This window comes from Cololabis saira, chromosome 18 (assembly GCF_033807715.1).
Source record: "Cololabis saira isolate AMF1-May2022 chromosome 18, fColSai1.1, whole genome shotgun sequence".
Classification (NCBI taxonomy): Eukaryota; Metazoa; Chordata; class Actinopteri; order Beloniformes; family Belonidae; genus Cololabis; species Cololabis saira.
The window spans coordinates 26,133,252-26,156,094 of record NC_084604.1 but is presented as its reverse complement, the minus strand read 5'-3'; the positions used below and the strand labels follow the sequence as shown (position 1 = coordinate 26,156,094).

The window sequence follows — 22,843 nt, the reverse complement described above, 5'->3', positions numbered from 1 at the left end:
GCAACTGTGCGATGCTATCATGTCAAGACCTCTGAAGAATGTTTCCAGCACCTTGTTGAATCTGTGCCAGGAAAAATTAAAGCAGCTGTAAAAACAAAAGAAAGTCTGGAAAGTTGTAAATAATGAAGTGGCTGTTTAGGGCAAGGCAAGTTTATTTGTATAACACCTTTCATGTACAAGACAATTCAAAGTGCTCTACATAAAAACATTATAAAAAATGCATTAGAAAGTAAAAGAGTTTAAAGGCAGAAGTAAAGACAGACAGAGCAAGTTAAAAATAATAAAACAAATCAAATGCAAGAAATAAAGGCTGCAGTGCATTGTGGTAAATTACTGAAATGTAGCAGTAAATAAAAAGGTTTTCAACCTTGACTTAAAGCAAATAAGAGTTTCAGCAGCCCTGATGCATTCTGGGAGTTTGTTCCACAGGTGAGGAGCATAAAACATGAACGCTGCCTCACCGTGCTTGGTCCGACTCTGGGTACAGAAAGTAGGGGTGACCCTGGCGATATTAGGTTGGTTCATAATGGAGCAGGAGATCAGAGATCAATTTTGTGATGGACAGGAAGTGAGTGTAAAGATCTAAGAACTGCATTTATATGGCCCACTCTCCTGGTCTTATGGCACTTTTCCATTAGTACCATACTCTGCTCTACTCATCTCAGCTCGGCTCGACTCAACTCAACCTAGTTTCTTTTCCATAACAATTCAGCACCCGGAGCAGAAGTAGATGGGTTGGAGCGAAGCTGCTGTGAGGTATTTGATTGTGTGTCTAAAGGAAGAACACAACAACACTAAAGATGTAGAACATGGAGGAGATGATATATATGTGCTGCTGGGTCTGGGACGATATCAAGTTAAAAAATGAGAGTGAGAGAAGCTTCAAGCAGCGACGCTTTTTAATTTTTTTTGTTTGTCTCGACGCTGCTGAAAAGTCAGTTGGAAGTTGGTAGGTGCAGCGGTCGGCTCCTCTCACTGCGCTGCGGAGCGATTCAGGAGATCCTTCGTCCCCACAGCAATAAGACTGTTTAACTCCTGAACTCAGTCACACACACACTCATCACACACGACTATATGTTATTTTGCACTTTATATGCTATTTTGCACTTAGTTTTAACCTTTTATTTCATGTTTATTTTAATATTAATGTGCTTTTATTGTCTGAGTGGAAGTGTGGTTGTTTTTTATGTTTTGATGTTTTTGATTTTATGTTTTCTATCTATCTATCTATCTATCTATCTATCTATCTATCTATCTATCTATCTATCTATCTATCTATCTATCTATCTATCTATCTATCTATCTATCTATCTATCTATCTATCTATCTATCTATCTATCTATCTATCTATCTATCTATCTATCTATCTATCTATCTATCTATCTAGTCGCAAGCAGCTATGAAGTGACGGAGCCCCTGGTAGATCTTGCCGTTTCTTATCGCCCGTCTAGATCCCTTTTTAATTCTCTCCTCAGCCACCAGCTTTATGAACATCTGCACCTCAGAATTGGATCACCAAACAGACTTTTGCGCTGCCATTGCCTGTCGAATAAAATGAACAAGAAGCCGTCAGAGTCGCTCTTTCTCTGATGTCCTCCTCCTGACTTAGACGTCTGACTGGCCAACCCCCTGACCAATCGGTGGCGTGTAGTGTGATGACATCAGATACAGCCCGACTCAGCCCGCTTAGAACCTCGGCAGAATAGATACAGAAAAAGTATCTACTCGGCATGGGTAGACCCCTAGTGGAAAAGCGCCAAACCAAGTGGAGGCGATCCAAGCCGGGCTGAGTAGGTACTTGTGGAAAAGCGCCATTAGTGAGGACTCGGCAGCAGTGTTCTGAACTAACTGCAGCTGTTTGATGGAAGTTTTAGGGAGACCCGTGAGAACAGCGTTACAGTAGTCCAGTCTACTGAAGATAAAAGCATGGACAAGTTTTCTAAGTCCTGCTGAGACATCAGTCCTTTAATCCTCTGTATGTTCATTAGGTGATAATAGACTGACTTTACTACTGTCTTGATGTGGTTGTTAAAATTCAGGTCTGAGTCCAGAACCACTCCCAGACTTCTGGTTTGGCTATTAGTTTTTAGCTTTACTGTTTGAAACTGTGTGCTGACTTTTAATCTTTCTTCCGTGGCTCCTAACACTCAATTATGTTTTGTCTTCATTTAACTGAAGAACATTCTTGCGCTTCCACTTTTTTTTAATCGATACATTTGATCAATGTATGGATTGGATTATAGTTTCCTGGTATGATCGTTATGTAGATTGTTGTGTTATCTATGTAGTTATGGTAAGACATTTTAGTTTTTTTCATAAATTGAGCAAGTGGGAGCATGTAGATGTTACACAACAGAGGCCCCAGAATTGAACCTTGGGGAACTCCACGTGTTGTTTTTGTTAGCTCTGATTTGTAGTTACCTAAAGAGACAAAATAGTCTCTGTTTTGTAGATAGTGTTACGGTTTCAAACCTGCCACCTCCACAGTCTGCGCATTATACATTGCGCCATCGCCGTTCTCTCACTTAGACACTCAGGATCACCTCAGAGTTTCCTTCCTGGTGGTGAGCTAGCTGAGTGTGGGCAATGCACACCTGCATCCATTTACCAATCAACACCGGAGTCTTCAAGTAACCTGTTACTCTACTCGCCAGATCATCCCATAGAATCACCTGGCAAGTATCAGTAGAGGCGTAGATGTGCCGTTCAGGTATTTTGGAGTAGCTTTCAGCATTTTTTGTCTTTTATTCTGACTTCTTGTTTTTGCCTCACTCCAGAGCTGCAGTGCCTAGTTCTCACCACTGCCACTGGGCTGGATTGTTTATTTGGCCACAGACCTACACAAGCCTGGACTATAATTACTTTTTCTGATTTCTTCTGGACAATTAAAAAACGCCTAGCAGGGCATTAATCCATTCCTGTCTCCTGAGTGTTGCATTTGAGTTCAGAACACAACCCAACCTTAACAGATAGGACTCCAACCAGTCTGTCAAAATGTTATGCTCAACCGTGTCAAATGCAGCACTGAGATCCAGACCGAGGCTGAAATGTTGTCACTATCCGTCATTAATGACCTTTACTAGAGCTGTCTCAGTGCTGTGGTGTGGCTGGAAACCTGATTAGAAGACATCAAAACAGTAATTTGGTGTCAGGAGGTTATACAGCTTAAACATGGATGGTACATTACAAGGAATGTCTCATCTCTTCTGGTGGATGTTATTACAAGACTATTGTTACTCAGGTCACTGGCGAGGTCCTGCCCCTCCCAGATCAAATTAAGCAGTTATACTGTATGAATGATAATGAAAGTGTGTGTTAGAGAGAGAGAGGGAGCGAGAGAGAGAGCGAGAGAGAGAGCACATTTCTAGTTTACATTTAGTTTAATTAATTTCAGTAACCCCCCAGGGATCAGCTGAGGCCATTCAGGGCTTCCTTTCACAGAAAAAAGACAGAAAAGGGCTTCCCTCCTCACACCTCCAGAAACTTGTAGCGCATTACTAATTAGGGACGTGCTTGGTTACGTTTTGCCACAACCCCCCCCCCCCAAAAAAAGGGATGTTTTGGTGGAAAAATATTGTCATGTTAATAATAAGTGGAAGTGATGGAACTACAAACAGAATGTTACAACTGTCAAAACACTCCCGAGAACAGACAGTGTCCCTTCACAACCTGTGCATCGGAGTTGATGAACGCTGTAAACAAAGCAGACAGAGATGAAGCAGACGGCAGCGGCCCAGAATGTGTTAGACGTTTGTCTAGACTGCAGGCAAGATCCTTCCCGTCATTGTTGGTTGGCATTGAAGGGCTGCATAACAGGAAATAATTGCTGAGTGAAAACACACAGCTATGGACATTAGAAAGTCAAAAGATACATGAAGCAAAACACAGCATTTGAATGTGTGATTTATTAGTTTTTGGGGTGGGGTTTCTTTTACTAAATTGAATTAAATTTAGATGGAGTGCCTCAACAAAGCATCAACTGCACAAGTTCTTTCATCTTCTTCTTTTTTTCCCCCACAAAACTGAAAACACATATGTTTCACATAGCTCACTGAATGTCATGTTGTCTGCTATTTGAAAAAATATAGCAGATAGTCCAATATGTAGAGTATTTTGACATTTAACAGAAGGACTTTTGGAGCGTACTAACTCTGATAGCGTTTCACTCACTTAACTAAAAAGTCTCTGGCGCCATCTGGTGGAGGAACCTCTTTATACGCTTTAGTGGTTCTATCTTCCCACTAAACTGTTCTTACAATTTAAGCATGTCAACTAAGTAAATGTAAGTACATAACTATCAGAAAATATATTTGTTTTTCTATGAACAGAAAAAAAACATTATGCCACCAGAAGTTATTTATGAAGCAGTAAAAAAAAGACAAGGCAAGGCAAGTTTATTTGTATAGCACAATTCAACACAAGGTAATTCAAGTGCTTTACATCAACATTAAAAGCAGAAAGACACAATTAAACAGTAAACAACAAATAAAATGATAAGAAAAGAGGTAAAATAATAATGAATGAATGAATGAATTAATTAATTAATCTTTATTTCGGCTTGTACAGAACAAGATGAAAAGGAAGGGAAAAAAAAATCAACATTTCTATTGCCGAAAAGGTGTAGGCTGAAGCCGTAGCTTATAGTGCCTACCCTTTTTTCTTTTGATCAGCAAAAAATATGAGACATTAGTTTTTACTCAGTGAAAACAAACAATACATAAAGAAGAAAAAAATAAGTAAGACAAAATATAAAATTGACATTTCACATCCTAGAATGTTTTTGATTGTATACTTTATAATTATAGTGTTTTATATTTATTTACAATATTTTCTTTAAACAATTTCTTAAACTTGACGATAGAGCGACACATTTTTAGGTTGTTATTACAACTATTCCAAATTTCTCTAGCCTTAACTGATGTACATTTCTTTTTAATATTAGTTCTTGCTGTCGTCATCTCAAACATGAGTTTCCCCCTCAGGTCATAGCGGGTTTCTTTTATCTGGAACAGGTCCTGAATGCAGTTTGGAAGCAGTTTCTGCTGGGCTTTAAAGGCAAATAAAACAGTTTTCTGCTCTACTATATCATGGAATTTTAAGATATTATATTTAATAAAAAGATTATTTGTTGGTTCATAATAGTCGGTTTTATTAATTATCCTTAACGCTCTTTTCTGTAATAGAAAAATAGGGTTTGTATTTGTTTTATAGGTGTTACCCCATATCTCCACACAATAAGTCATGTATGGAACTATGAGTGAGTTATACATTAAAAACTGTGCTCTTTGACAGAAAAAATAATTTGTTTTATTTACTATTGCTAGGGTTTTAGACATTCTTGATTTTACACTATTTATGTGTGATTTCCAGCTAAGTTTATCATCGATTATTACCCCCAGGAACTTATTTTCATATACTCTTTCTATTTCCATACCACTAATTTTAATTGTTATATGATTATTTTTTTTTCTAGTGCCAAAAATTATGAACTTAGTTTAAAAAGCACAAGTTGTGAAAAAGTAAGGGCAGTAGAGTACAGCAGGTAAGTATTTAATTTAGGAGTACGCTTCAGTGAACAGTAATGTTTTTAGTCCTGATTTAAAGGAGCTGACAGTTGCAGCAGACCTCAGGTCTACAGGAAGTTTGTTCCACCGGTGAGGAGCAGAATAACTGAACGCTGCCTCTCCTTGCTTGGTTCTGGTTCTTGGGACACAACAAACCAGATCCAGATGAACCTCAGGGGTCTGGGAGCTTCATAGGGAACTAACAGATCAAGCATGTATTTTGCTGCAAAAGAAGAGTAAAGACAATCTCATAATCCATCTGAATTAATCAGATATTGTGCAAGAACGCCAGTACCAGCAATAATGGCACACATTGCAACACTGTATCTCTACGGAAGAGTATTAGGGCCATGCAGGAGAAAATATATTTGAGAGGGGAAGATTTTTTTTTTATTGTGCACTTTGAGAAAAAAGTCGAAATGTCAAGATTAATGTTGAAGCACAATTTCAAGATTCAAGATTCAAGATTCTCTTTATTGTCATTGTAACAAGTGCAACGAAAGGTAGGGTGCAGGCCTTCAGTACAACAAAAAACAGTGCAATATTAACAATAAATATATAAAACAATATTTAAAAAAAAAAAATATATATATATATATATATATATATATATATATATATATATATATATATATATATAAACAACAATATCAAAACAATATGCAGAATTAAAGAATGTTTGAGGCATTTATGGCTCTGACAGCGGTTGGGAAAAAACAGTTTTTCAGTCTGTTTGTCCTGGATTTGATGGCCCTGTAGGTCTTCCTGACGGCAGTGGCTCAAACAGGTAGTGGCCCGGGTGGGATGAGTCCTTCATAATGTTGTTGGTTCTCCTGAGGCAGTAAGAGCCGTGAAGGTCCACAAGTGTGGGTAGAGGGCACCCTATAACCTTCTCAGCCATTCTGGTGACCCTCTGGAGCTCTTTCCTGTTTGCCACTGTGCAGGCTGGTGCAGCTGGCAAACGTTGGGCAGAGGCAGTAGGTGAGGATGCTCTCCATGGTGGAGCGGTAAAAGGACACGAGCAGTCTCTGGCTGATGTTGTTCTTCCTGAGGATTCTCAGGAAGTGGAGTCACTGTTGTGCCTTTTTTACCACCTGTGTGGTGTTCTTGTTCCAGGTCAGTTTATCCTCTATGTGGACCCCAAGGAAGCGGAAGTCACTGACCCTTTCCACACAGGTCTCACCAATGTGAATGGGCTGAATGTCCCTTTTGTTTCGCCTAAAGTCTATGATTATCTCCGCTTTGTTTTGGATGTGTTCAGGAGCAAGTTATTTTCTTTACACCACAAAGTCAGCTGTTGCACCTACTTTCTCGACATTTCGACTTTTTTCTCGAAGTGCACAATAAAATATTTTTTCTCCTGCATGGCCCTAATACTCTTCCGTAGTATCTCACTATTATTCATATGTATGTATTTTTCTCATCTATTTCCGAAGCTGCCTGACTCTCTCGTGCCTGCTCGGCCACGCTCGGGGGTCACGTGGTTCGTGACGTCGCACGTTTCCCGATTGATCAATGTGAAGACTGTCAAGTAGTTCGTTTTTCCTTAACTTTATCGCTTCGGTTACAAACAAATACAATCATGGAAATCGGGGCTGAAATCAGCAAGAAAATCCGAGTGAGTAACATCGCAGTTTCCCCGGGTTTAGGTCAGCGTGCCAGCGCCGCTGCTAGCCCATTAGCCCGCTAGCATAAGTGAGTCATTCTTGCAGATACTGTCGTGTCTTTGTTTACGGGCTCTCATGCTTCACACATAATTCAATTACACGTTTATATCCAGACAAGTCGCCGTTTTAACCCACTTGTAGCTAATGATCGACCCCCCGGTTTTATTGGTGATTGTCACAGACGCGGCTAACATGCTACATACTTTGTTGTTTGTGTTTTAGGCTGCGATTAAAGGCAAACTGCAGGAGCTGGGAGCTTACATAGGTGAGTTAACTCACCTGGACCTGTGTCTGCTCACCCTGGGGTCCTGCTCAACTTACACACGCATGTTTGGTTTGGGTTTTTTGTGATCAAATTTTTATTTCTTTTTTCCTTTTTTTTTAAAACAACATGGTGCATGTATTTGATATTTTGACAAACAAACACCAATACATAACAACAACAAATGAATGGATTAATGTAATAACAAAAAAATACAAAAGAAAAAGGAAAAAAAAGTCATGCCCATATTATCAGAGGTGTCAAAAGTATTCACATTCATTACTCAGGTAGAAGTATTGATACTAGAGTTTAAAAATACTCCTGTAGAAGTTGAAGTATCAACTCAAGTTTTTTACTCAAGTCAAAGTATAAAAGTACTGGTTTCAAAACTACTTAAAGTGTAAAAGTAATGTAAGGGGGGAAAAAGCCATTAAGGACAAAGGCCATTGAAAATGAATGCATCTTAGTATAATGCAAATATATTAAAGAACCATATATGTGTACTATTGAGCATTAACATGTGTTTCAGAGAGCAGAAGATATGATGACTAGTTGCCTATAAGTATTGTAATGGTGCAAAAAGTCAAACTTCAGAGGCATGTTATCATTTATCCTAACCTTTATTGGAATGTACATCCAAGTTTAGTTGCAGGAATCTGAGGGAACGGATGTAAGAACAAAACTGGACAAGAACATCTGAAAAAACCACAACCAAATTCACTCTATCCGGATGGAGCAATTTAACTGGATAGTTTTTTTTTAAAGGCCGAAATGAAATAGAGTAACAAGGCTGTTTTTAAAGTGTAAGGAGTAAAAAGTACAGATAATTGCGTGAAAATGTAAGGAGTAAAAGTAAAAAGTCGTCTGAAAAATAATTACTCCGGTGAAGTATAGATAACCAAAATTTCTACTTAAGTAAGGTAACGAAGTATTTGTACTTCGTTACGTGACACCTCTGCATATTATTAAGTATAACAATGCAAAATTAACACATGCATTAATAATAATCTTTATTACGCCCACACACATCCAATATACACAAACACATAACCATTACATACTTTTAAAAGAAAAAAAAAAACATCATCACTGTACAGAAAGAAGGTGCAAGCTATCATGCCAGTGCTTTGGAAGCCTGGCTGTGAACCGATAGTCCACCATAGGGCTGGTTAAGGCCATAATGATGCTATTTTCTGTCATATCCAGCCGACACATAAAATTAAACATTAGCTTTCGTACCAGTGTCTGACATGTTGGTTCATTAGAGGACACAAATAACTGGCTGGCACTGTGCCACCTAGGAACACGGAGCAGCAACCTCATGGCATCATTATATGCCACTCTAAGCTTCTGCATACTTTTCACTCTGTAAGAAGACCAGAGATGAGCTGTATATAACGGGGTGATATAAGCCCCAAACAGCACATTTAACATCTGTAGAACACATAAAAAAATTTCCTCAACAAAGTATTTGCCTGTGCATATATTTTACAGTATTGACGGCGGATGTCACTGTCATCCATAAGATCATCTGAGAAGACATGTCCAAGATATTTCAATTCCTTAGTCATATCTAAAGAACCATCTGAGAGGTGGAAGGCAGGAAAAAACGACTTATTGTCCTCTTTAGATCTCACGACCATGACCTTACTTTTTTTGGCGTTATCGTTAATATCAATTTTCCTGGCATACTGTGTGCATATTCTTAACAGTTGTTGTAACCCAGCAGTATATGGAGTACAACAAGGTCATCAGCGTACATGAGATGATTGACAACATGATCTCCCACAATACAACCTGTTTTACATTCATTTAACTGTCTTGAAAGGTCATCCATATATACATTAAAAAGAATAGGAGATAAAATTCCTCCTTGACGGACCCCGTTGCCCACATGAAAAGGAACAGAGACAGTATTATCCATAGACATATATAAAGGCTAGATGACTCGTCCGCGCTGCTGCCAATGCAGAGCGACGTCGTTCACCGGCGGCCATCTTGCCACAGGAGACTCGCTCACTCATAACATTGTGTTTAATGGTGCATGTACTGCTTAAACAACCTTAACTTGCTCAATTCAGAGATATAGTTATGACACTGCATACTTGTGAATAATTATAAACATTGAAAAACGTACTTTTATATGAAAATAAAAATAAATAACAGATAGCTATTACAAGGTATTTATATTAAATCAACATTTCTATAGTATTCTTAGTAATATTTATATTTACATTATAACATATATACATATATTATTACTATATATATGTAATAATATATGTGTATATGTTATAATGTAAATATAAATATTACTAAGAATACTATAGAAATATTGAATTAATATAAATACCTTGTAATAGCTATCTGTTTCTGGTTATTTTCATATAAAAGTACGTTTTTCAATGTTCATAATTATTCACAAGTATGCAGTGTCATAACTACATCTCTGATGTTCATAACAAACCAAACTGTTTGAAAATCTGTTGAGTATTGAGCAAGTTAAGGTTGTTTTGCAGAACATGCACCATTAAACACAATGTTAAAGTGAGCGAGCTCTCCTGTGGCAAGATGGCCGCCGTGTGACGACGTCGCAGCAGCGCGGACGAGTCATCTAGCCTTTATATATGTCTATGGTATTATCCCACTTGACCTGGAATGTTTGCTGAGCATACCAATACATAAGAATTCTAACAATATACTTAGGAACATCTCTCTCAAGTAATTTGACAAATAAGTTTTCATGGTTGATTCTATCAAATGCCTTAGAGCAGGGGTGTCGGACTCCAGTCCTCGGGGGCCGGTGTCCCTGCAGGTTTTAGATGTTTCCCTGCTTCATTGCACCATGATACAAGTGACTGTGTCATCAACAGAACTATCCAGACTTTGATGGCAAGCTGATGACGATGATTACCGGTAATTAGAATCAGGTGTGTTAAAGCAGTGAAACATCTAAAACATGCAGGACACCAGCCCTTCTGGGATTCAGTTTGACACCTGTGCCTTAGAGGCATCATCAATGAAGCAGAGAAACACAGAAGAGTTTTCTTTGATATTTAGTAACTATCTCCTTTAAGGCATAGATGCATAAATCAGTACTGTGTTTTCTTTTAAACCCAAATTGATTGTCGGTAGTTAAAACATACATTTCCATAGATTACTCTTGACACAGTTAAATAGCTTGATATAATGCTCACGCCATAGTTTTGCAATGTTATCTGAGCCACAGACACCTTCAATGTCATATGGTAAAGACGTTTTATGATTATTCATCACTTTTATTGCTTTCCAAAAATCACCATGGTTGTTATTTTGTAACTTCCTGGCAAACAGATTAGCTCTAATAGTGTTCTCATTTGTCTTAATATGACGAAGAGCATATTTATATCTAGCATTAGTTTGTTTCTTATGCTCAAGGTCTGTCTAGGCCTTCCTGCATTAACCCAAAGTATAAAGGCTTCCCCTTGCTGCAGCATGATGTTCAGACACAAACTCGTTCCACCCAGGTGTAATGTTAAACACCTTCTTGTGACTACAGGAAGACCCTGCAGAGGCATGTAGAACTTTTATAATATTATCATATAAATCACAAATGTCAGCAGCGTGTTGTGTGTCAGTACAGTTTATATTTAGACATAGGGCTGGGCGATTATACGATCTCGATTTGTGATCGCGATCAAATTAAGTTCGATTACGGTGATCAGCTGTGGGTCTACTTTCTCGATCACGTGCAAAACATGCTGCAGCAAAGTGCACGACAACCAAATCACAACCCGCTTTCCTGGCACCGCGCTGTCTGCATTAATTGATCATGCATGACATGCCGCGGCAAGTTGCCTGACCATAGGCAGTAAAGTAGTCACATCTGCCTCCCTTGCACTGGTGGGAGCAAGCGTGACCAGAGAGAATAAAACTACAAGACAACAACCGCAGGCTAGCGTTAGCTTAGCTTCGAGCCGACCGGGACTCACGGTTAGCGGTTATTTATTTATTTATTTCGCCGGACAACTTCTTCCGAGCGTACAGGAGGAGGGTGTGATGGATTCACAAAATGCCCTTCGTGGTGGATGTATTGTGTATTCGAACCGCACTCATTAAAGTTGTGATTCGCTCTGCTTGTACCACAAATTACTCATCACCGCCGACTTCAGAAACTCCGCGGCCCCGACATGGGTGTGTGTGTGCGTGCGTGTGTGTGCGCGCTCAGCGGAGTGAATGTGTCGGAGCGCGGAGGCAACAAGCAGAGCTCACCAGATGACGCCGTAGGCTCTGCGTTGGTGTAACGCGGGACCATAAATCAGCCTTAAGTCCCTTTAGGCTAATACTGTGAGAAATAACCTCTCATAATAGCGGTACTACAGTTAATAAATGTAATAAAACTGCCGTTTCTGCTGGCTACTGAGTCCTGTAAGTGGCGAGTGAGTTTTAACTCCTTAATTACTAACCAGCGTCAGAGTCACGCACAGTACACAATCTGTGATGTTAGAGAGCCACCTGTTGGTCAATTTAAGCAACCGCATCGCCAGCTGCTTGACAGTGGCTCAACTCATATTAGTTTACTGTTTTTGTTTTTAATAATGTCATTGCAATTTTATCTATGCAATTGTGAAAAAAATGGCAAAATAAATGAAAAACTGTGAACAACCGCATTCCGTAGGCTATTCAGTACTCAGTATTCAGCCAAGTCTTTAAATTTTATTCCGCTTCAGTTTCGGCCTCAAATTTTCATTTTGGTGCATCCCTAGTTTTTTCGGTGGGTACCACTGGTAGCATTCTGGATTCTTGTTAAAACATGCTATTTGCTTTATTTGTTAATAAAAAAAAAACTAATCTCTGGATTCTTTCTATTTTATTCCAGAAGGGAGGGGGAATCTCTGATTTAAAAAAAAATCGTGATTAAAAATCGAGATCATTCAATATGGGAAAAAAAATCGTGATCACTTTTTTTGCCATATCGCCCAGCCCTATTTAGACACATTATGGCATCCCACGGCAATACAACATGTTTTAGTAAGCTGTCAGATAAAACGGTATATCCATTAATGACCTCCTTAGATAAATTAGCCCAGTTTAATTTCTCTGAGTTGACAGAAATCCCAGTATCCACCAGGAGAGGCACAGTGTCAACATTTAACAACATAGCTATTGGTATGTGGTCAGAGGTAGCAAGACCACAGCAAATCTCCATATTTTCTAGAGAGGCATGAGCATCGGCTGTGCACAGACGGTGGTCGAGCCAGGAGGTTGTGTGCCATGCCTCCATCACATTAAGGGCAAAAATAAATAAATAAATAAATAAATACAAATAAAATCATAACCCCAGACATTACCCACCCACCCCCTGCAGGGTTCATACGTTTTGAAAAAACATGGAAAAGTCATGGAATTTGAAAATGTAATTTTCAAGGCCTGGAAAAGTTTTGGAAACATAAGTTTACCCCAAAAGTTTTGGAAAAGTCATGGAATTTATTTTTCTCACTTAATGATAACATTTAGTAATAACAGCCTATAAAGGTAGATTTAAAATTGATCTATAAATATTTCGTATAGAAAAGTCTTGCGCGTTTTCACGCGTGACGTGCCTAGCATCTTGCGAATCATGCAGATCGATTATTATTACAGTTGTATTAGATTACTATACAAAATATACTACAACATAGTGCTGTTCTATCAGTGTTAGTTTAAACAAATGTTTATTTTGTATAAAACCATAATTGTCATTAGATCTCCACTGTGGTGACTTTTTACATAGTTTTATTCCTATATTTCATTCATACATTGATGTTTTAGAGGTAATGTATAGTCATGGAAACTTGCTGCCAAGTCATGGGAAAGTCTTGGAAAAGTCATGGAAATTTGTTGGTTAAAATGTGTATGAACCCTGCAGATCCAGGACATCATCTCTCAATCTGTGTTGGGCTAAGAGGCTAGGAAGTTTTGATAAAAGTGTAAGCCAAGCCTCTGTTGCTGACTCCTTTGCACCGTGAACTCGCGCAGTTGATAACTCTAAATAAACAATATCCATATAAGATAGAACCCATGCATGAAAGGATAATGAATGTGGGGGTTTCCACCGGGTTGCCACCAGTTTCTTGGCTGCTGTAATACCCGCTAACAATCCTCGTTTTTTGTTCAGTGTCAAGCCTAGCTTAGATAAGTGGTCTAAAATAAGAGCATCTGGTGAACAAGGCAACTCAACTTCAAACATCTTAGAGAGATTGAGTGCTACTATTTTCCAGAAACTGGACACTGGGGCACGCTCCCAAAACATATGAAAAAACTGCCGATCGTTTTTAAAGTACATGTTGGATCGTCAATTGCTTTCATTAGATAGAGTTTCATAGGTGTTAAATAAACCCTATGTATACAATTGTGATGAATTTGCTGATGATCAGGGTTTCTGGATGCTACGCCTACATTAATCCATACCTTATCCCAATCAAACATAAGGTCCAAATCTGGAACATCTGCGTTCCATATCATGTCTAACGCCAAGGGTCTGTAAGAATGTTGCAAGATAAACCAATAGTCTAGAAACAAAACCCCTTGTACTGTACCTCTAACAGGAGAAATTACTTTATGAAGTGGGTGTGTTGTAAGAGGAGCCTGCAGAGAGATGTCATTGTTTGCATGTTTGTTTTTGTCATCCTTTTTAATGTGCAGATGAGGAGCTGCCTGACTACATCATGGTGATGGTTGCCAACAAGAAAACCCCCCAGCAGATGACTGACGACCTCTCCCTGTTCCTGGGAAACAACACCATCAAGTTCACAGCCTGGTATGATCTAAGCAAAGTTGTGGGCTTGTTTGTGTCCTGAACTTTGTCCCTTTTACTTCTTACCTTTTTTAAAAGTTATGTTTTACCCAAATAATGTAGTTTTGTTTTTTTCATTCAACCATGACTTTCATTTTCTGGATTGCTTTCAGGCTAAATGGTGTCCTGGAGAAATTAAGATCCGTTGCTGCAGGTGAGATCATGCCCTATTTGCACTGGACTCATTATGTGCAGGACTTGCTGTCATTTGTAATAATCACAGAGGACATCTTCGATATTAATCCAATTTGAATGCATGATGTCGAGATTCCACTGCAAATGACCTACCCTATTTCAGCAAACATAGAGGTCATGAGATCATTTTAATCTCGTCTGAATGCACAACTCAGTAATTCAGTGATTTGTGGAGGGGAATCTTATTAAACAATTTCCTCAGGCTTATTGTACCACTTTCCCAGCAAAATAATTTCAGCTTCGGCACATATAGTGGTATTAAATGTGGTATTTTTTAATTACTTCAGGTACGGAAGTACCTATAGTGCATTAGTGTCTTCAGGTTGTTCTGAATTTTCAACCACTTTTTTTTCTGTCACAATCAGACTCTGAAACGCTGGTTCATGCCTTTTTTCTCCAGTAGATTAGATTATTGCAATGCACTTTTTGCAGGACTGACAAAGCAAGTATTACATAAACTCCAGCTTATTCAAAATGCTGCAGAATTCTAACCAAAACCAGGAGGTATGAACACATCACTCCTGTTTTATCCTCTCTTCACTGGCTGCCTGTTAAACAAAGAGTACATTTTAAAGTACTTCTTATTGTTTTTAAATCTATGAATGGCTTAGCTCCCTCCTCCATGGCTGACATGCTCACTGAATACATACCGGACAGATCCCTTAGATCAGCAAATGGGAGTCTTCTCATCATACCTAGAATTTACACTAGATCTGCTCACGGTGCTTTCAGTCACTACTACACTCTCTGGAATTCCTTGCTGCAGGAACTAAGTTCTGCTCCAACAGTGCCCTCTTTCAAAAGCAGACTAAAAACTTACCTTTTTGCACAGGCGTTTGACTAAACTCTACACGATTGGCTGAGTGATAGCACTTTTGTTTTAATGGAATTATTGTCTTGTTTTTTATTTTTCTATTGTCATCCTTTTGTCTGTTTCTGTTATTGTAACCCTGTAATTTTTTTTGTTTATGTATTTGAGCACATTGTGTGTATTTGAGTCCATGCTCGTCGTGTGAAATGTGCTTTATAAATAAATTTGCCTGCCATTTGCTTTTAAGGTGTTATGTTGTCTTGTAAAGTATAATTTTGTGATTTTTGCCTCCTGCTTGTCTGCATTATTGTTTGTTTGTTTTTTTTTTAGAACCTGGATCCCTGAGGCAGCTGCACTCTGACACGGTCACAGTGGCAGGAAAGAGCGAATTGTCTATTTGTGAAAATGGCAGAGCAGAGAAGGTGTTGACAGTGTCCAGCTCCCGCTCTGATAGGACTGAAGCTAAAGTGTCCAGTTCTGCTCATGAAAACAGGCATGTTTTGGGTTTTAGTGCTCTTGCTCTGTTATACATTCTTCATGGGCTGTATTCCTTTTTAAACACATAATGTGTCTTTGTTTATTAGGAAAGAGATCCTGGAAAAAGGCTCTTCTCGACTTACCACAACTATTAAGCCCTTCCTGGAGCACTTTTCCTCCGATGCTGTAATCGATATCAAACCAGAAATGGATTACGATCTTATTGCTGAGGAACCCGAAGAGATCGGGAACAGCCACGGTCATAAACACGGTGTAGTAAGCGGCAAGTTTACATCAGCAAGCTCGGTGGACATGTGTCGACCCCTGGAAGGTTCCTCTTACATCCGGCATCAGGAAAGCAGGAGCAGCAGGATGTCCAGAGCTGAAACCAGCAGGGTAAGACGAGGTTCTCTTTTCAACACAAATTATGCTCAGTTTCTGTTGACGATTCGTCAGTCAGATACAGTGGAGGGTCCATAATAATGTTTTGAACAGCAGGAAGAGTTTTCACGGAAGCGAAAAGCACCAGTAGCAAGTTCTGTGGTGAGAGTGAACAAGGCATTAGATGAAGACAGTGATGACGCTGAAGAAGACGAAGCAAACTACGGTGGAAGAGGCCTGTCCAGTCGAGTGTCCCTCCCCTCCAAACTAGAACGGAAGTTAGTAATAACACCCCATTTCATATTTAGCATCAGTTTTTCATTTAACAAGACGGGTGCTAACTTAATGATTTAATTTTCCCGCCTTTACAGTTGTAATTAGGGCTGTGCGATGAATCGATTTTAAATCTAAATCGGATTTATTAATCACAATCGATGTTAAAAAAAGGAAAATCGGAAAATCGATTTTCCTTTTTTGCAGCTGGCTGCATTACAGACAGAGCTCGTCTAGTCATCTTTGTTTGGTCAAGAAAATTGTAAATGTTGTCACTTTACTAAACTCAAGGAGGATTTACAGCATCTTTCAATTGCACTTCATTCCCAATAGGGAAATTTGTTTGCTATTTTTCTTTAAAAATAAAGATAAAATATTTGAAACAATTTATTCCATTGTCTTTTGTAGTTTTACCAAAAAAATCGAAAATCGGGTTTTCAGAGAAAAAAATCTGGATTTTATTTTTGTCCAAAATCGCCCAGCCCTAGTTGTGATTTGCTTAAGTGAAGCTCAAATCATTGATATTCTTTTTGGCTTTCAACAGTCTTGTGTCTTTTATTGTTTCAGACCCACTCTGCCACCAGGCAAGCAAGCAAGCAGAAATCTGATCCTGAAGGCCATCTCGGAGGCACAGGACTCGATAACCAAAACTACAGCTTACCCAACGAGTACGTTCCCTGCTCCTTTCAGCGATAATGCTCCAGTTTAGCTGAAGGTCACAAACTGTGGTTGTCTGTATCGCTCTTACACCTACCTTCCTCTACAGTGCCACAGAGGCAGACCGTTCCCGTGGCACCTCGTACTCGCTTGGCCAGCAGTGAAGAGATGAGTGCAGCCATCCAGCTGGTTCAAGAGCATCTGCACAGCCTGGACCCCATAGTGCAAGCCTACACGGCTTCAGATGTACCTCCCACCAGAACGACCGGTATGTTGAAAGTGTGACTTGGTTTTATCAGCTTTCACTTTATTTCACATGACACCCAATAAAAGGAAATGTATCATCGGTGGTGATTTAATTATATCATTTTGAATCCTTGTTTATCTTACAGCTCCAACCAGATCGTTAGCGTCACGTCTTCAGCTGGAAAGCAATGATGAGAGAGAAACGAATAAATACGGTGAGCCATTTTGTCCTAGTATGATTAAGTTGAGATATTTGAGATGGACGGTATGTCCATCTCAAATATCTCCAACTTTCCAACGGTCCGACTGTTCCTGTTAGTGGTAGAAGTGTCCAGAAGCAGGCAGTACCGAGCTGACATCTTGGAAAGATTCAATCTTGATTTATATTTCCATTTCATTCCATCCATCAGTCCATTTTTTTTTTTTCATCATTACATTTTTGCCTGGTGAAATTTAGTCCCAGAAGTTTTGAAAACTCCTGAACTAAATGAACTTTTCTTTAGAGAAAATGCTGGACATTTCAGCTTAAATTTCTAAATGTTATATTAGTTCAATGAAGGTCATAGTATCTATATTTACTATAGCTTGTTTGGTTTCTCTGTTATCGGACACGGTTTGTCATGAAATACCTGAAAAATGCCGGGTGCTTCATGGCAAGCTGTGTGTCTGGTGACAGAATAAATCAGACAAGCTAAAATAATTTGTTTACTGCTTGAGCTGTTGCAATTTCTTTCTTTTTTTGCACTTTAAATGGATATTGAAATGCCTATTTGAGTTATTTATTTCTTAGTTATTTCACAATTATTATTGTGAAATTATTATTTCAATAGTTATTTTACAGTCATATAATCCAGGCAACACTAACCCAAATCAATATCGGATCGGATCGAATCAAATGGTGATAATCGATTCTGAATCTTAAGAATCGGAATCGAATCGATTCTTGACATTTGAATCGATACCCAGCTCTACTGACACGTGCAGCTGAAGAGAAGCATCCTGTAATCACAATGCTACCGCCGCCATGCTTCACTGTTGGCACATTGTTCCTGAATTGATGCTCTGTGCATAACATATCTGTCAGAATTTAAACCTGAATGTCCAATCTTTTGTCTCGTCAGACCGTAATGGTCGTCGTGGTTTTTCGGGTGGCTGAATTAATATTTTTGAATTTTCTCGAACTTTTGATGGTGTTTTTGACAGTGCTCATGTTTTGCCCAGTTTTTTAAATCTACTGTTTGTTGTACATTTAGGTGTGGAAGTCATTACCGGCTCTGAGCCAAAGAAGTTTGATACTCGTTCCTTCATTATGAGTCGACCGGTTCTGGAAGAATCTTCTGTCATAAGTCGGCAGCAGGTCCAGCCCGCGTTGGCACGCAGCATCCAGACCAGGTACACACACACACACACACACACACACACACACACACACACACACACACACACACACACACACACACACACACACACACACACACGTCTTTGGGATGAGTATATGCTGCTGCCGGATATTTGTTGTGTTTTATCCTTCCTGATGTATGTCTCATGCTCGTAGGGATGGAAACGACTCTGCCAGCCCCAAGTTCATTGTGACATTAGACGGGGTACCAAGTCCGCTGGGTAACCTTGCAGACGGAGACATGGAGCTCGATGATGTGAAACCACCTACCAAGGTTACTGAGAGGGTTGGCCATGTCCACAGAAAGTCCAAAGTCAGCATCCTTCACAGGCTACAGGGACCGATTACACCAATAGAAGGTGTGGTGTCCCATCAAAGTTAATTTATAAACCTTATTCTTAAATCGTTTTCTATCCCCTCACGTTCAGTTTTCTTTTGGTAGATGATGAGATGGAGATTGAAATGGGAGAGGAGGACGCCATCCCTGTTAAGAAACAAAAGGCTATGGAGCGCTGCAAGTTCTGGCCAGTCTGTAAAAGTGGAGACGAGTGTCTGTACCATCATCCAACAACACAGTGCAAGTGAGAAGCTGCGCTAGTAACACTTATAATGTTGTCTAGTGGCATTCATTCACAATTTAATGATTCCATGTGTTTCTGTTTTTCTAAAGAACTTTCCCCAATTGCAAGTTTGGGGATAAATGCCTGTTTGTGCATCCTAATTGCAAGTACGACGCCCGTTGTACCAAGCCCGACTGCCCCTTCACTCACGTCAGCCGCAGAAGCAGCGTTGCTCCTCCACCCAGACCAGGTAACCTCTCACTGCAGACGTTGCACTGATGTCAATGATATAGTGGGATTTGGCTTTATGCTTGCTGTTCTCATCGGTTTCTTTCGAGAGGAAGAAGGGAAAGTCCAAGGACAATGCCATCATGGTTCTCATGTTCTCATTCAGTTTCATAAATTACCTCAAAAGATGTCACATGACTCAGCATGAAATGGAAATCAATTTTATCATATGATCACATGATGATGCTTTAGGGTAGAATCACAATCTATGAAACATGTTTGTTGTCCACATGGCTGCCCAACACTTGACCACCACAGACCTCCTGTCAAAGAGCACAGCAACTGTGTAACATGTGACTTCTGCACAGTCAATTTTCATGTAATCAAACAATTAAATGATTAAAGACATCTGGTTCTTCTGTGCAAATTTGACTGGCCCGGCCAGCTGCATCCATTCAATGTCCTCTCATGAAATAAGTGTGGCGCCGCACACATTCACAGCTATTTCTACTGGTACAGAACGTGCCGAACCAATTGCACCAGGGCAGGAACAGGGTGAGAGCACAAGTATTCCTATTGAACCACAAACTCTTAAGTTGGCGCTAGTCTGTTTTTTTGGTCTGCCAGCATCAGGTGTTTAATTTGTCTTGATTGGTTCTAAGCTGATCTTATGGCGTTCTTTGCGCATCCGTAGCGTCTCCTAGAAATCAAAGTTGGATACAGAGGAACCAGATTGTGTCGAAAAAGAAGAGTTAGGATGGCTGGGCAGGCACCGAACTCGGTAATTAAATGCAGTGATAAATGGAATAGTGTGTCTAACCTGTGTGTGTTTGTGTTTCCAGCAGTACCGCCAGTGCAAACGACGAGTGTGTGTCGCTTCTTCCCAGACTGCAAAAAGATGGATTGCTCATTTTATCATCCCAAGGTGAACACAGACGTAGCTTTGCATTAAGGACATTTATTACATAAAGGGTTGTTCATCAGCATATTTAACTTGTGCCCCCCTTGTGTACAGCCTTGTCGCTTTGCGGCACAGTGTAAACGAGCCGGATGTACCTTCTACCATCCAACCACAGCTGTGCCTCCACGACACGCCCTGAAGTGGACGAAAGCACAGAGCAGGTGGATACTCGTAGTCTGACAGTTAATGTATTAATGTCAGTAAAGTTGGATATTCTACATAAAAGTTTACTTCAAACTAGAATTTAGCTCAAATAATACATAACAGTGTCATTTTCCAGTTATTTCCTTGAATATATAATCAAAGGAATAGATAAAACATCACTTTTGAACACTGACTAAATACTTTGTTTCTGTCTCACAGCTAATCGTGTCCAGAGTTTGGACGATACTTGATGGTCAACATGTGAATCGGTGGAAGACGTTCTTCATCGGTGTTTCTGAAAAGTTGCTTCTACAGTCAACCGTTATTTCATTTTGTTTTAATGTATTGTTTGGGATGATTTTTAACAAGCGTTTTGTAAGGTGAAAGGATGATTTTTTGCTGAAGCACTCAGAAGATTAAATACTTGAGAAGTACGTTTATATTTATTTTATGTCATCTTTTGTTTCATGATCTTTGAAATTGATGGTGGTGATTTATGTATGTTTTTTTAAGTCACTAACGACAGTGTTTGAGTCTTTTTCTACTCGAGGATAAGCTCATGTTGAAACCACACAACAGTAACTAGCAATCAATCATAAAATAATGGTATGATAATGCTCCCGCCATGTTTTTATAAACCTGCTGATCACTTTTCTCATTATCACATTTCAAGTTTCTCAACATTTAGTGATTCATATTTATTTATTTTTAAATAAAATCAGGATTTAGCTGTGAAAGGCATTGGAAACAAAACTTGTAATTACTTATTTGTTATTGGGGGACATTTAAAAGCATTTTATTGAAATGTAATGATTATCAAAAGTTCTGCAACAGCCCATGTTATGCAAACAGATCTGAGATTTTATGATGTGGTGTACCGGAGGTGTACCCAAATTACTGTACCAAATACTAAAAGTATCTTCACATAACACAACAGCTGCACAAGGTGTGGAGTTGGAGCACCTCCTGCTGGAGGATATGACACTACACCAAACCACTGAATTACTAACGACTGCAACTGGAGATGGTCTAAAACCGTATACATGTCGACAGCTTTTTGGGTTTTTTTTTTTTTTTTAAGAAGTGGAGCAACTGTTTAAAAACAGAATATTGTGCAGCACCAACACAACTGCTTATAATATTTTCAGTCTCTAATCAAGCATTTCAGAATCAGATTTGGAAGATGAGTGTGTTAAAACAGTTTATCAAGGTATTACAACTATCATAAATGACCAACCATATTGTCTCTATAAATTTACTGTCTTTTACCGGCATATGTGTGACCAAGGAGCAAATTAGGCAATTTTCCAAATGACCAGAGGGGGGTGGCTCCAACATCAGGCACTCAAGCGCCATCATTCTGACTTCCAGGTTACAGCAGAGGAAACGGCAGAAACTACAGTTCAGCAACTGACCACTAGGGCTCCAAAACTGGCCCCTTCCCATGTAAACATGTACAACTTTGCAGCAGAAATAAGCATTTAAAGGCTGTGTCTGGCTTCTGGTCTCCACAGCTAGATATCACATCTGAGACAGAATTGTTTGGGAGGTGAATTTTGATGTACCTCATCAGGTAAAACGATATAAAATTAAATTTTTATCCAAAAGTATGGAAATGGTTTCTGACTTATGATGGGGGTCATCACTTTAGCTACTTTCCTTGAACTTGTCAGTGACAGCCCCCCCCATAGACATATATACGTATATGTCTATGGCCCCCCCAACCCAGCTCGGTCGCCACGGCTACAGCAGCAGCCTCCCTGGGATCTGAGGCAACCCAAAGCACTTCAGCTCTGGCAGTCTGAATAAATGCAAGTAACACAAGTTGACATTTTAGGTTAGCATATACTAGTGCTGGGCGGGCGGTATGACCAAAAATTTATATCACGGTATTTTTCAAAATTATATCGGTTTCACGGTATATCACTGTATTTCTTTTTTTTTCATGCACAACTGGGTGTTAACCACATTTTCTAATGATTTGGAAAGGAATTGCTGCAGTAAATTTGCTTAGAATGGCCTATTTTACTGTCAAATCAAATCAAATAAATTTGATTTAAGCATGCTTTTCAAAGAAAAAAATATTTTACAAAATTACAAGGTAGAAAATATTTATTGAACATAAAAAACTGAAAATGTTTTAATTTCCCAGCATTATGTTGTTTTGGTTCCACCTCCTGGTGAATGTTAGGTAAAATTCTTAT

General features: G+C 39.2%; 1 protein-coding gene across 3 annotated transcripts; it reads left to right on the top strand.

Moving 5' to 3' along the window:
- The first annotated feature begins 7,026 nt into the window (after positions 1-7,026).
- zc3h14 (zinc finger CCCH-type containing 14) lies at positions 7,027-21,392 on the top strand. 3 transcript variants are annotated; one of them, XM_061706913.1, is made up of 17 exons: positions 7,027-7,182; positions 7,454-7,496; positions 14,157-14,271; positions 14,421-14,461; positions 15,644-15,806; positions 15,898-16,186; positions 16,286-16,449; positions 17,012-17,112; positions 17,211-17,369; positions 17,494-17,562; positions 18,601-18,739; positions 18,903-19,105; positions 19,189-19,327; positions 19,417-19,556; positions 20,380-20,459; positions 20,550-20,656; positions 20,859-21,392. In XM_061706913.1, exons 1-17 carry the CDS (start codon positions 7,147-7,149, stop codon positions 20,860-20,862), a joined length of 1,992 nt encoding a protein of 663 aa, XP_061562897.1. In that variant the 5' UTR covers positions 7,027-7,146; the 3' UTR covers positions 20,863-21,392. The 3 variants fall into 3 exon arrangements, with proteins under 3 accessions (XP_061562897.1, XP_061562898.1, XP_061562896.1); XM_061706914.1 differs by having other exon boundaries at positions 16,289-16,449; positions 20,377-20,459; positions 20,859-21,390; XM_061706912.1 differs by having other exon boundaries at positions 20,377-20,459; positions 20,859-21,390.
- Positions 21,393-22,843: the final 1,451 nt, after the last annotated feature.